At 41.0% G+C, this 16,143-nt stretch overlaps 1 protein-coding gene across 1 annotated transcript in view; it reads left to right on the top strand.

The window, feature by feature from the left end:
• Positions 1-16,143, top strand: part of adgra1b (adhesion G protein-coupled receptor A1b) — a 229,241-nt gene that overhangs the window by 18,627 nt on the left and 194,471 nt on the right. The window contains exon 2 of the mRNA XM_080481140.1: positions 7,306-7,377. Coding sequence (XP_080337266.1) covers positions 7,306-7,377 — 72 coding nt within the window. The remainder of the gene's footprint in view (positions 1-7,305; positions 7,378-16,143) is intronic.

Raw genomic sequence — 16,143 nt, forward strand, 5'->3', positions numbered from 1 at the left:
GTGAACAAGTGTTCAGTATTTTATGCAGCACAATTTGCATAACAATCACTTTTCAAAACAGCCCTCTGTTCCATTTTCTCCCATTTCATTTAATGAAATAATTTTGTGTTAAAGATTAGTCAATTGAGAGGTTAAATTGTCAAGCTTTTAAAGAGTTCAGCCTTGCAATTTAGATTTTCACAAAATGTCATATTCACACAAGTGCTCTGTGCTTTTGGGGGGGGGGGTTGTGAGATTGTCAGCTAGAGTGAGCGCGTCTGGCTGTGGCCAGCGCTGGAACACAGTAAGCAATGACATAGACCATTTGCTGCAGCCCGCAGACACAATGCGTCTGTGCACTCCTCCCTGCTCATTGAAAAGCTTCTTATCCTCGCCGAACATAATTGATCGTGTAAATAGAGAGCTGGAAGACTTCTCCAGAAGTTTGTCATGAGGCTGTTTACACAACGGTAAATTCTGTTTTCCCTGCGATTTCCTGGACGTTATGCAGAGGTCTGAGATCGGCATGCAGAGGTCGACACACGCGCACACACGCACACACACACACACACACACACACACACACGTGCAGGCAGAATAGCACGGCGGAGGACACGCTTGAGTTTGCACAAACAGAGGCTGCCTGTCCCCGAGTGGGACGTCCGCAGAGGGAGGCATAGCAGCCCGGGGGGAACACGAGGTAGATGTGGGACAAAACGCAGCGACAGTGATGGTATCTTATGATCTCAGTGTCGACTACCTTCACTTCATCACACACACACACACACACACACACACACACACACACACACACACACACACACAAACATGACTGCAGCTTCTGACGACGTGTCCACACTTATACCAGTGGCTTTCAAAGTATCAACCTTCAGGAGTGGTGGTTGTAGTGGTTCGGGGGCAGCTGCAGGGAAACTAGACATCCAAAACATTTCTAAACATCAAGTTAGCCGATTTCAGTTTTGCAGTTTCGGAGTCAGGACTTCGAGAGCAGGGGGGATTCAACATAGGTCAAAACCTAGATCGGGGGTTTCATAACACATTTTAGTTCAGGGGCCACATTCAGCCCCAATTTGATATTGTTTAAAAAAAAAATTCCACATTTTCTCTGACATTTTTACCATTTGCTTGGTGGTTTGAAAAACGCAACTTTTCTTAAACCAAGATATTGCGGTGTAAATGCAAAACTATTCCTAAACAAACACACAAAAACAATGCGCTTCGACGTTGTCATGTAAACAGGTCTCTAGTGTTAAAGTCCAAAGTACAATACAGTCGAGCACAAGCGTTATGCGAAGGTTATATTTATTTATATTTATATATCTTGCTGCGGGCCGCAGTTGGACCACAGGCCACAGCTGAAAGTTTGATCTTTTGCACTGAAGATCAATGTTGCTTTTATGTGTTTGGGATTCACCGTAATGGTGAGCGATGGGGTGGAGCCGTGGATTAAACTCTGCATGCCCTCAGAAAGCGTTACACAAGCTTTTAGTTATCTCTTCGTGGTCCTGTGTGTGAGAGGCGGTGAGAAATGACCTGCTTAGTTTCCAAGGCAGTTTCTCACATGTCCGTCTGACACCACTCTGGCTCAAATCTGCTGCGATTGTCTGTCCTCAGAAAGCTTTGTGTCATGAGGAATCCAAACTGACAAGAGTCGCAGCAGGATATTGATGTCTGGATAAACAACAATGAAACTCCATCTGAAATGTTGCTTACTCTCTTTTGGCTTTTTGTAAATCTCTGTCCACTTGCGCATGGTGTAAGTATTCGGATTGATTTGTGGGAAAGGAAACTCAAGGTATTTTGCTCATCGAATTTTACAGTTTTGCCTCACCCAATGCGATTGTCTTGTAGTAATTGTAATAAGCCACGGCAGGCCTGTCAAGTGTTTGAATCGTCTGCTCTCCAAAACAGGGGGGATAATACTCTGGTAATAGTAATGGAATCTATCTAAAAAGTGGCAAAAAAAACCCCCACATCTTTGGAAATGCCCCATGACATTAATAAGAAAGAAACCTTTAGAATGATTTTTGTGAATATATCTATTTATCACCAGGTGATAAAACAGGTCTATAATGCAAAATTTTTCCAATTTGGCCAACATGTATTCATTTTTTTTTATTATTGAATCGAGACATGGCTTCTCATGAAATGTTTCCAATATATTTTCCTGAAATTTGCTTTCTTTCTTTCAGATATTTTTTCTCTTTTGAGAGGTCCCCCCTTTGTTTATATAATTGTTTGGATCACATTGAACAGAGAAGTTGTCTTGATTCGCATGATATTGTATTACTAAATATAATATGTTGCATTTCTCTCCTCCAAATTCAGCTCCAACGTGAATTTGTCGAGTCTAAAGCCTTCCAACCCATCAGTGTGATTGTGCAATACGTGATCACGTCGCAAACATACACCTGAACTGAGCCGCCCAAAGTGGAAATGACCTTCAATTATGAATCTTTTCCTCTGTATGCATCCTGATGGACAAACGGTTGTTCTCCTCTAGTGATATTTTCAGTGTAATACATGTCTCCGAGACATCGGTACGATCATTTACTCATGTTCAGAATGTAAAGCAAACAACCCCTCATGTCACCCGAAAACTTTCCGGTGACGTATTGTCTGCCCTTGAAAACTTGCATTTCGCTCCCCACTGTCTAGAAAATGTGATTGTTGATTCATGGCGTATGTAGCTTTTGGTGCGATCAAACATAAATAATGTAGATTGTAATGTTTTTTAAAAGTTTGTATCAATCATCTGTTGTTGGCAAGAAATTAGAAGTCATTTGTGCAGTGGTGGTGGTTATAAACTTTCTCTTCTTATTGATGGATAATACAGTGTTGCTGTAGCAACCGGATGGAGCTGCTGATTGATGAAGTCTAACTTCTTACTGCTTCTAATACCAATAGATCTCTCTACTGAGTGGATTCTGGCTCAGCTCGCGACAGATCTGGCAACTTCTCTGTAAATAGGTAGATTTTAAGACAATGACAGAGATGTGATGCTCTCAGATGTTTGCTTCTGTGGGAGGCCCAAATGTAAATACAATCTAAAATGTCAACAAGAATGTGCTGACAGGCGATTTTGTGTCCATCCTGGCCTCTTTTGCTGAGAGGGGACTTCCTTTCTTCAGTCCTGCTTTTTCCTGCCAAGACAACTGTTATCACTCTGGGGAGGAAAAAAAAAAAAAAAAAAGGTACTTTCCCAAGAGAATATGCACAGGCAAGCTTGTCAGAGTAAACAAGAAGACACTCCAATGTAAGGCAGGATTATTTTTAATCATAAAAAAGAAAAAAAAATAGACTTTTTTTGTTGGTTGTTTTAACAAAAAAAGAAAAATTGCAATCTTGTTCTTTTTGTGAGTTGGTGACTCGTCACATCACGATCACTCGTTTTCACGACGACTGTTTTAACACGCGCACACACTTCCACTCTGCTCTCCCAGCACTTTGGCAAGCAATTTGCCCGTTCAGCACAATGCATTGTGGGATCCCGCTGCTTAATCCGGGGGTTAAAATCGAGTATACGTTGGCTGCAGCCGTAACGAGTGCTCAGTCGTCGCAGGGGAGGCCGGCGACACATCCCAATTAGCCTTCCCTTTCTAAAGCTGGCCAATCATCCCCGCAGCCCACCGTGTTAAAAAGAGACGGGGGGGTCTGACCTTGTGCAGCTCTGCGTTTCTGTGTGTGTGTAGGTGAGTGACAGGGGGTGATCATATTCTGAAGACATGCAGCATCGCACATGTAGTGGAGGTCTGAAGGCGGCACATGAAGTGGGTGTGCTCACAGAGAGCAGGGAAGAGAGCCGCGCTGCAGCAAATGATTTAAGAGTCGGCTCAAGTAATCAATATTTTAGCAGATATAAAATCCAGAATCGCCGTCCAAGGTGTATTGAAAATGATCTGAATCTAGGCTGTAGAATAAGCACGATGTATATCACTCTGTCTGACGCAGCTTACAGTGCTGTTAAAAAATAAGAAATGGCATGTAAGCAGTTGCCGACACAAACAGGAGTTTTTTCTGTGGAGCAGATTCCAGTGTTATGGCATATTATGGAACTTAGCTAAATATGGGCAAAACCAGGATGCTCCCAAACAGTGATGTTTATTTTTTGGTGGATAAGCCAAACATACCCAGAGATACAGTACTAAGTATCTATTTATCTGTTTTGTGTCATTTTTACAATATAGCTGCACCCAGTCCTCCAGTCCCCTCCATTTATCTACTCAAGGTGTATGCATATATATATATATGGGCAAATGTAATTCATAATTAATAATGCCTGAAATGTTATTGTTGTTTGATCGTGTCTGTATTTAATACATTTAAAAAAGAGATTTATATTACTTTAGATCTCCCTTTGGCAGTAGCTCTCCTTTTGGCAGACATGGCTGCTGCGTCACCACCTTCAATTCAATTTGCGAAGAATTTATTTGAAAACATTTTCTTTGTTTTGTACATTTCTTTGCACACCATGTGCACCATCCAGTCTTTTAATGGCGGACACAAGCGCACAAAATATTATGAGTATACTGGGTCCAATGTGTCTGCGCAGGTGGCTTAAAGATACAGTGCATATGCTTTAAAAATGCTTTGCAAAAAATATGTTCTTGATGTGGTTTAATTGACAAAATAATAACATAAGTAAACTAAAAAAGTCAACGTCTACATTAAAGGATAGCAGCATGTTAATGTTGCTCGGTTGGTAGAGTGGTTATCCCATGATTGGAATCTCCCCCTGTGGAAGTGTACTTGACATTGCTCCCAATGGATGGATTGCGATTTTGTATGGCGGATGTCCCCGCCGGTGTAAATGTTTGTGTGAATGGGTGAATGTGATCGTGTGTAAAGCACTTTAGGAGGTGAAAAGTGTGATATAAGTAGAATCCATTTACCGTTTAACACCCACTCTAAAAAAAGATAGAAACTTCCAGAAATGCTAATTAATGGGTCTGAAATATGACAAAGTGGTCAAAAGATTAGAGACCATTATTATGCTTACATTGGGAAATTCTAATGTCAAACTAATAAAATGAATACTATTGGCATATCTATAGATCTGACGTGTTCTAATAGTTAATTAAATCTTTTTCAATATAACTTTTATAACTTAAGTGTTAATATTGAAGTAAATATGACTATTCCAATTGAGCCTTTTTAGCCATGCAGGTTGTAAAAAGTATCGTCTACATTTTGATCAGATAGAGAAAAGAGCTGCATCACTTTAGGTAATGTGTGTCTGTCTTTGTGTGAGTTCCCATACATTTGGCTCATTGTGTCATTAACGTCTGCATTTTGGTGCAAGTCTTTGTAGAGCAAATGTTTTTTGAAGACCAGTCTGCTGTGCTTATGAGAAGTATAGGGCAGATAAAAAAAAAAAAAAAGGAAAAACAGAGTGTTAATAGCTGTTAAAACACCCTGTAAAGTCAAGGAAACTGATGTTTTGAAGAGAGTAATTTGTCCTGACTTGCAGTCAATCAAAAATATTGATTAGGGCAGCTGTAAAAAGTAAAAATCAAAACAGATTCAACACTTATAAACTCACATCACCTGTCTTAACATGCTGACGGAATAACTTGATCTGTTATGATGGAGAGTTGGCAGGCAATGAGTTATTTACAACTGTTGTCATATTTTAATGTAAATCAACAACATACTGATTGATACATCAAAATACTTTTTTAAGTTCATCGATAAGAAGTAGATTTTGTCAACCACTTACCACACTGATCTGTTCTCTCACAGTGTCTCTACTTCTGCCTTGCTCTGAGGTGTTTGATAAGGTTTTGGTGACTTCATACAAGAGAAAGTAGTTGAAGTTGTTAAAGGGCAGGTTGAAAAAACTCAATCTATTGGATGAAATGTTTCAAGCCTGAGCTGCAGGTAACCGCGACCTTTAATGGTCTACTCAGTCTCTAAATTTTACATCAACTTTATGTAAGCTGGGATGGGACATGTTCAAGTTCGATTCCCCTCAATGTTACAGGACAACCACAGATACCTTTAGAGGTACATCTAGAAAAGCCTGTATGTACTAAACTACTGTGGCACTTTTAAAATCTGTTTTACAACAAATCCACTCGGTGGTCTGTGCCCCTATAGTCCTCTGATTGTTACAGTGTAACTAAACCCTCACCATCTCTACTGCAAGTTGAATTCATGACCAAAAACTCAGTAGTTTCAGCTTGAAATCTGCCTTTGCAGCACAATTTACACCAGTGCAAGCCCAGTGGTGATTTGCACCAATGATGGCCTACTTCCCACACTCAGAACCAACCACGTGCACATGACCTCAGAACCAACAGTCCATTGTCGGGATCTACAAATGTTTGTTCACCCCGATACGACCATACGACCATCAAGAACTCCTAGTGAGTGGTTTATCCCAACATGAGCGGTTGGTAAAATAACAGAGAGCCTGGACAAGTACAACATGATTCTGCATAATATATAATGCAGATATACAAGGCACAATGTAATATACAGCATTCTCACCAATGCGTTATTGCTTGTTTTCCATTTGACTGCAGCTTTACTGCTGTTTCCTGTGTTTTCACTGTGCCGTTTTTAAGGTTTGAGAAAAATCCAAAGTCCCAAGGCTGACTGTGGTAATGTGACAAGATTGTGTGTATGTTATAGCTTGCCAGTAACACTCAGCAGGAAGTTCTGTCCAAACACTGTGTGCCTATTTTAGATTTTTTTCTCCCTCTGAGACTGATGCTCACAGAACATATAGCTTCTCATTTTACATTCACCACAGGCATAATTTATCCAAGAGGACAAAGAGCAAAAGGAAATGCAGTGGCGGTCTTCCTGGAAATAATCAAAATGGAAGTGCGGCATCTCTTGTGAATATTAATTCATCACTTAAAGATCCCTGTGGTGCATTTCATTGATTTGTTTGGTGTTTTGATCGGAGCAACGGATGATTGAATTGTGCTGAAGTGGCGTTTCCTCAAGCTTTTCTATTAGGCCGATATTTTGACATGGAGAAGTGGAGGACGAGAGAGGGCGGGGTCGGGGGGACTTGGATCATTACCCACCTTAACCACAAACGGCCATAAACAAGACAGAAACGTGTGCCAGGATGAGTAATTTACAGCTGCAATCTCATCAGACATAAATCCTTATCTCCTGCCAACATATTGACAGTCAGAGGATAGACAATTTATCTGCCATTTGAATAAGTAATTTCCTCCAGCCCCCCCCCCCCCCCTTCAAATATTTACAAATGTACTTCCATTCACTTGGTTTTGCATGCTCACCTCGTCTTCTCCTCTCTCTCTCATATCTTTTGCCCCTAAACAGAAACCTGAGCAACAACAAGATCTCTCTGCTGAGGAATGGCTCCTTCTATGGCTTGGCTGCCCTGGAAAAGCTGTGAGTACTTAAATCAAACTCTCTTTACTGTTTCGTCCTCCGACTGAGTTCTATTAGCCGTCATCACAGCAGCGGTATTGGTGAAAAGGCAAACGGAGGAAATGGTCGTAGAGAGGAGATCCCTATTGAGAATTGGTGGGGGGGATTTACTGTTGTGGGAGGCATGCCAGTGGTCTTAACCCCTTTATTTAACCTCAATTGCCACAGTAAATGTCTTAAAGAGGATAATTTATAGCAATATATAAAGGACTAATACAGTGCGAGATCAGGCAGGTTTGACTGTGTTGAGCTCATGTCAATGAATCTTGCCCCGTACGCACGTTCCTGAAGGGCTGTTTTCATGCAACCTGATGATGAGCTCTGTGATGGCCGCCCCCGCTCGTCCCACCCGGCCCTGAAGTCACCTATTGATTGCTTTCCCCTCCGTCCAGCTCCGTGATCACTGCTTCCCAACCTGATGCTGACACTGACATTGGCTGATGATAGGGAGGCCGGAGAGAGGAGCTGAATTCCAGCAGAGCGCCAGGCTTGATGGCTTTCTCTCCTTTCAGTCATCTCCATGTGTACACACACACACACACTCACACTATATCAGTGACTGCTGTGAGAAATTATTAGTCACTTTAGCCGCTGACTACTTGACAGTTAAATTCAGAGCGGAATAATGTCAGTGGAATAATTCTGCCCCTTTTCACTTCCCCTTCGGGTGACCGTGTCGCTGATCGACCTACAGGACGATGTCACCTGTCTCTCCGGGCCTTATTAGTGCCATCAAACCCCTCTCTCTATTCTCATCCTTCCAGCTCCGCTGGAGTAGCAGAGAGATGATTGCGAGGCTTTTGAGGACAGTCAGCCAAGGGTTTGTCGTGCCTGACCTTTTGGAACGGCGTTTTGCGTGGCCTATCCCTTCCTTCACCTCGCTCCCCAGGTGCGGTCGGCCCATTCGTCCTGCCGCCATGCAGCATTTGGCAAAGAGAGTCTGTCGCGAGCAGTTGATGCCAAGCCAGGTAGCCTCAGTGAGTTGAAAGCAGCGGCCAGCTGTTGCCTCATCTGGTCTGACCCGACTGACTGCCTGCCTGCATGGCTGGCTGGCTGGCTGCATCTGAAGGTTGCAGTGAATTGGCAGTTGATTGACAAGCTTAATAAGGCATGTGTGTGTGTTTGCACCACTCCTGCTGCAGCTGTGGTCTCAACATACATCCACATACCGACCTTTTGGGACAGGAAGTGAAACACGATGATCCAAGAACAAGGTTGTTTTTAATGAAACAGAACTCTAATTAAACAACATCTTCTCTTAGTTTCCACGGATGGTTTCAAGACGCAGGACTGATTTTACCTACAAGTTCTTCTAAATCTTAATAACTCAGTCAACAGCGATGACTGTAATTTCACTGCACTCAATCAGAAAAGACTTTCAGTAGCCTTCTGAAATTCTTCTCAAAACAAACAAACGGTTGGGTTTCTTCGTAATGGATTAAGATATACAGGTCTGCAAACTCATCACGTTTGAAGTATGCATGTTTTGGTATAATAGTTTATTTGATTACATTTTCTGGTCTATTAGTCTCACCTGAGCGTAAAGGTGCATCTGTCAAAACAAAACGCATGAAGTAATACAAAATATAAGTTGCACTGGAAAAAAACCAAATACAGACTGGAAAAGATATAAATACACTGACTTGAGGATAATTCAATGCTGTAATGTGATTACTGTAAATATTTTCTAGGTCAATTTATTGAAAAAGGCAAGTCTTTGGAGGAGAAGGATGAGTTTTAGTGTTGGGCCGACATTTCAGAGAGAATGAGCATTTGAATATGCTGCTTAGTGTCGTGAAGCTGTCTAGATAGTGAGTGATAAAATACTTTCCGAACTGGCAAGAGAAAACCTTCGAGCATCATAAAGTATGTGGTGATTTGTTGGTTTTCGCACAAAATGTACTAAACAATTACTGTTGCCTCCTGATGGTACTAAAGTAAACTTTATTTAGTATTCATCCAAGCAGTTCACCATGGTCTCACATCAATCCAAAACAGCATTTCAGTCTTGTGACTTGTGGCTAAGTGAAAATGGAAAACTTTTCTAGTGACAATGATGCTCAGAGCAACTGAAAATGCAACTTTTTGAAAATGTCACTATTCTCCTGGGATTTTGTAGTTTTATAAATGACAGTCACCATAATAACAATCCACTTTTGTTGTCTGCCCATAAAAATGTCTGTGTACTCCCATTATTAATGTTTATAGTGTCTCTTACAAAAACAAGCGACAGCACCAACTTGTGGTCTGGCATGCCATCTACATCGTTTTCAGCATCTCTGCCGTTTCTGTGTAAACCGACAACGTTTTAAAAACACAAAACATTTGAAACATCATGTAAACAAGGCCTTAGTGGCAGCAACAGGTGCTTTACTTGAAAAATCATCATCACTGTTATCACATCACCATGACTATTCTCATCAGGAGATTGATGCCCTTCATAAATCTCACTTCAGCAACTTAATGAATCCTCATAGGAAATCTCCCCTGATGCATTTTGCCTCAATCACCCACAAAGTGTCCTCTTAATGGAGGGTCTCTGCATGTTGGATGATGGCCTGGATCCCCCCATATGGACACAAGCCTATTACCATCAGCCAGGCTGGGTCCCACGGGAGCACAGCAGAAACAAAGCCCATCACTGTTCTCCGGTCAGGGCGCTGAATCTGGCTTTTGCCGCTTCATCATCCCATCACAGAAGGCCTCACTGTGCGGAGGGAACTGCATGAAACGGATGAAGCTGGCATCGTTTTCGCTTCTCATACCGATTACGCAGCATGGATTTCGAAACTATGGTGTGCTGACATTTTTATAGAAAGATTACACTGCAAAAACATTTTATTATGCCAAATAGTTGTTTTTTTTTTCTTCGAGAAAATAGTTTTACTTTCACATAGTCCAACAGTAAGTAAAAAGAAAAGAAATAAAAAATAGCTGAATAAAATGCTCGCCCAGACTAATATGTTGATAAGTGGTTCAGATTGTCAAACATACACGGTAATCTTTTCTTTTCTTTTTTTTTACAGTTTTGACAGTGGATTTATTCTCTGCAGAGTAAATGTATTTTCTTTCACTGAGAGCAGAAGGTCTGTTTTTTGTCTGTTTGATGGAGTGGATTCAGGGCAGAGACAGTATCAAAATTCAGAGTAACATCTGCAATTGCTCATTCTGAAAAGTAGATGTCAGAGGCACGAAGCGCCGTCCTTTCAGAAAGTTTGGTGAGTTCCTGACAAAGTGACGCTTATTCTGCCATTCTCGATGAGACGCATCTCCTTGGGTGGTGATTGATGAGGTAGTGGCACGTCGCTGAAGGACACGTCTCGCAGCTGTGCATATGAATGTTTGGGTCGGAGGGAGGAAAGGGAAGTCCAGGGCTCTCAAAGCAGGGTGTAGGTGAAAAATGCCCTGTAATTATGTAATCATAACCCAAAATGACCCTGGGGGTTCTCCTCAAAGCATCACATGTCAAAGATTACTACAAACTGAAATTCATTATTCATCAGGTGGGATCATTGATGGTTCAATAAATTTTGACAACCGCTCAATCCGAACATTAGAATACAGATCAATATGTCAAACCACGATGGCAGTGTAAAAACTCATTTGCTCCTTATTGAGCAACCACATTTAAAAAATGCATCCAGTAAATCAAAAAACAATACTACAGACATCTTAAAAGACCGGTATTGACAAATACACATTGCCTTAAGGATCCAGCAGGCGCTCCAGCTTTAAATTTATTACCTGCAGTTTAATGTGGATTTTGGGGAGTAAGTTTTGCTCTCAGAATTGAATAATTAAAGACAGAAACTGCAAAATACGAGCTGGATTGTGAACGGTCTGATGATGACAAGCTGGATGTTCCCACTCATCTTCACATGCCAGAAAAATGACTCCAATTCACCTAGCCTGAGATCAGATCTGAGAAGTTCTTTGCAAATGAGCTTTGGCCCAGTATGGTTGTGGACTATCTTCACACATAGATCAAACTGAAGGTTTGAGGGGACTGAGCCACTCCTTTGTGTGTAGATGGTGTAGACCCTGGATTTATCACTTATTTGCTGATTGTGATTCTGAGGAGGAAGATTTCTCAGGCACGGAGTCCAGCACCTGAACGCATCACTCACGGCCATCGGCTACTGACGTTCTGGACCATGGAATGCAGCACAAGTCCAGAAAACAGCATGTATCTAAATGTGGAAGTAGAATCTAGCGGCATGAAGCCTGTAAACCTGTAACAACGACGGGAACCACATCAGCTTTAACCTTTCACATCTGTTCCTTTAAACCGTGGTACTTTTCCCCATTTTCATGTTTTTTCTTTCTGATGTTGCTGTCAGCTGGTACTTTCCCATCTATCACTATTGCCCTCTTTTGATTTGTTTGTCAACCACCCCATTGCCCGGTTGGTAATCCGACAGCTGATTGTCAGTGTGGAGGCTGAAGTCCTGACCTCGAGTTCTCAGATAACTTCGGGGGGATTGTCCTATCGTGATTTCTAGACCCTGCTTGGCACAGATGTTTCTGTCCACTATCAGATCCTCTTGGTTGTGTCTCTCCATGTACGCTGATTCTCCTTGCATCTTGCGCTCTGCTACTATGTGCAGAACAGCACAGACCTCAAACAATGTCAGTGCATTCCCTTTTTATATGTCTGTTTTCTCTGTAACTGAGGGAAAAACTTCAGATTTGTTAATTTATGTAGGCTTTCACTTGGCGGGCCCAATTGAGATCAGTTCAGGCTGTACTGTACGTGAGCCCTGAAGGAAATTTGGTTTGACTCGTCTACTCCAAACACGGCTCAACATTGTCATTGTAATTCCTCAGTTTATTTTTTAAACCAGTGATTACTCTGCAACTGTTATAGTCAATCTACTTCATCTCGTTCACATTTTCCTTCACTGAACAAAAGTGTGGTTGTTTTCCCCCTGCTGTTGTTTGACTAACACATGAAGTCAGATGAAGCCTTAAATGAATCAAAGCACAGTCCTGAAATATGAAGGATTTTATTGTTATTTTACAGGAGACCATTTCTAGGTCACAGCTGAGCCGAAACATGTCAGTGCCATGGGTGTGACTGATCGCTGACCAAGTTTGGAGAAATGGAGGCATCAGAATTCTGTCCCGATGTTTCCCTCTATTTCACTCCTCTGGGTTGTTAATCACAGTTCACGTCCAGTTATAACAGTTAAAAGAAGCAGCACAATATATTAGGAGCAGTTATAATATTTGTGTTCAGCGCGGGGGGAAGTGGGAGTTGTTTCTCGCTTTGTTGTGTTATGCTGCTTAAAAAAAGATGGCAAAAGTGCAAGAGGACTCCCATCAAAAGCTTCTGTGAGAAGAATTTGCCTCGCACTCTCCTTGACCTTTTGCTTTGTTCTCACAGAACTGTCTCGCACTGATGAAAGCAGTAACACCAAAATAGAATACAGTTACTGAGCCGTTAACAAAGAAATCATCCTCATAGTTCGGGGATTCTTGGAGTTGTTTTTTTTTTTTTCTCCATCTGTTTGTTTGAAGTGATTTTTTTAATCAGGAATGCAGGCTGAAAAGGCATTTTTTTCTTCTTTTACATCTGTTCTTCTAAAACTCAAGTAAGATTTAAGAAAATCACAGCGACTGTTCTATAAGCATTGCTCATCCACCCACGAGGAATACATTGTATGCAAGTTTAATCATTGCACCAAATGGATTCACACTGCAGGGATATTTAAGTCACAAATATTTGGATTGAGACCAATCATTCAAGCTTAATCATGTTTTTCAGCTTTGAATAGTAGTATCCATTTACACTGTGACTTCACACATCACCAGCCTTGTTCACCAGAATATACAAAAAGGAATACTGTCTCTAATCACTACATATAGGAGTTAGAACGTTTAAGCTGTAAAGAAAATATTAAGTTACTTGGGAATGTTTCTCATAAGTACTATTCTTCACTTACCTGGTTTATGGTACACAGCAACAGTTTGAAAATGATGTCAGTTTACATGGAAACAGCAAAAACACTGAAAACCATTTTTAAATGAAACCATGCGCAAAAAACAATACACTATAAACATTAAAAATGGCGAGTACAGAGAAAATCGAATGGACAGACAATAAATTTAAATTATTAATCCAGGAGCCTATGGACGGGGCTTAATTTCACTCTGGAGGCCGCCATTGTTGTTATTGTCCATCCACTCGCGTATGTGAAGAACTATTTACCACGTCCGTAGTGTGTAAGTGCAGTAGCAGTGTTTTCAAAAAGTTAAATTTTTCCCTTGTTTACACAGAGTGTTTTTGTTCCCCTTGTTTTTTAAAGTTTTTACTTGAAAATTTTGTTGTGTAAACGGGGCCTTATTCATTGTCCGTGTTTCAGTTTGTAATTTCTTTTTTTTTTCTTTTTTACATTTTTGCTGTACCCGTGACCTTGAAAGTACCACAAACAGTGTAATCTACAAGTTGGAAAGTTTTTGGAAAAGATAGTTTGCAAACTTGATTGGTAGTTTGTTGTTACTGTGTTGATGTAGTCTAACTTAAATGAACCCAGCTGTTTTCTGGAGATACAAATGTAGAAGAAAGTTAATCTAATTCTATATTTTAGGACCATTTTTAAGCTCCTCGCCTTCCTGGACAGTGTATAAGTTGAATCTAAGTGCTGGAGTGGAAATTGCATTTTAAATGTACAATAAAAGCAGAAGCCTTTTGGGAATATGTAAATTAATACAACATTTACATTTATGAGTGGTGATTGTTTCATACAGATAGTTGGATTGTGCGGTATGTCTTGCCAGCAAGGTTGAATATTTAATTTGTGGCCACAGGTCCTGCAGGGCTTACTGTATGTAATGTTTTTGTAATGAACACACACATGCACGTGTACATGTACGTTGCCATTTGAAGCTCTGGCAGCAGCAGATACAAGCCTGTCACAAGGCGTGGACATTCGCTCCGTTTAATTGGACGGAACTCTCCCAGCGTCTGCCTTCTTTCCCTCCCCTCTGAGTGAGCTTTCAACACGTATTTATTTACAATCCAGTCGGTGGTTATCCGTCTCGGTGAGTGTCTGTTGTTATTTAGAGTGTGCGACCGGGCCTTCCCCCAAAGCATCTGCAAACGGAGCCATGAATATTTAACATTCGAATAAATGGTTTTAATAAACAAAACCCCCATTATCGTCAGGAATTGTGCCAGCGTAGTTTTTGCAGTGACAATGTAGGGCCAACAGGCTGATGTTCAGCTGAGATAACATTCACTCTGTGAGTTTAGCTGTCAGCTGTGAGGTACAGCTGATGGTAAATGAGAAGGTCAGTGGCTTAGGAAGTTGAAGTCCTTCATTGTCTAAAGTTTGATGTGATGGCAGCGATGGACGTCACCAGAGTCACTACAGTTCATTCTGAGAAGAATTTGAACGTGTGAACTTAAAGTTGTCACAAGTTGTATTGTGTGTTGTTGAGTAACTGGGAATTGGCAGTGGTTCCACTTACAACTCTGAAAATGACATCCAAACTAAACTAGCGACCTTTGGAAGAGAGACGATTGGAGGCAAGAAACTGTTGAAATATTAAAACTTACTATTTTGGAAGGATGTATTTCGTAAACTAAATGTAACAAAGACAAATTAAATGTGAATAAAAAGGTAATAATGTCAAACCATGAGTGTGATGTGTCAATAGTTGTAGATACTAATTATATAAAGAAAAACTAAAAGCCTTTAGTTCATACATATTAGGTGTTCAGATGTTTGCTTGGTTTGGATTTTCACCCGTGAGTTATAAATTGTGCCTTGTCATCATGCACTTCAAGGCTTTCAGAGGTTGAAAGTTAAACATGTGAAGTCAAATATTTGGAAAAGCAGGAAGACAATCTGATTCAAAAGAGATGAAATTGTTTGCACACAAATATGGGTCATTCTGGTGGCACCAAAGACTTCTGCAGTCTGACAATCCAATCACTGATGAGATTCAAAGGTATGTCCCACTTTTGTACTAAAAGCTTCTCAGTATCATTAAAAACACAGTAATGTTGAAAATCTGCAGAATATTGACAATTTTCTTGGAAAATGAGGCAGAAGCAGTCAATGATTGAACATTTTTTGACATTTCCACAGCCATCATATCTAAATATATCCTTGTGTCCTCGTGGTAAAGCAAATATTTAGCATTTTTACTGGATTCCGACCTGATGATTAACCTTCTGACACGAGCCCGGTCCTTCTCTTTTGCAGAAAACAAGGTGCCTTTACAACATGCCCGGACACATCGCCGAGAAATATGATACACTAATGAATGTATGTCATCGTCTCATTCCATTAAGTGCGTACACAATCGAATACATCATGTGGCATCACTTTCCATTTGGGTGAGTGCCCAAGTAGCCGCGAGCTCGCCACACAGTTTTATTTGCTTATGTACTTCATGTAGAATGTGACCTCTAGTGATTCTGACGGTATTCTGATAATTACATCAGCGCTGAGATTTATTTAATGAGACTGCACATAATTTAAATACTGTTTGCTATCAAAGACAGAGCACGCTCAGTGGAGACTCAGTGCCTGCAGCGTATGGGTGTATATATGTGTGTGTGTGTGTGTGTGTGTGTGTGTGGTCTGTTCAGCGCGTGTGTCTGTTTCCACTCAATAGGAGCATATGTGTGTGTGTGCACACCTCCGTACTGGTGTGACCGTGTGATGTGGTAATCATTTAGAGTCCGGGAGGAATCTGCCCATTAGTGTCACATCG

Source organism: Lipophrys pholis (genome assembly GCF_963383615.2).
Source record: "Lipophrys pholis genome assembly, chromosome: 15".
Lineage (NCBI taxonomy): Eukaryota > Metazoa > Chordata > Actinopteri > Blenniiformes > Blenniidae > Lipophrys > Lipophrys pholis.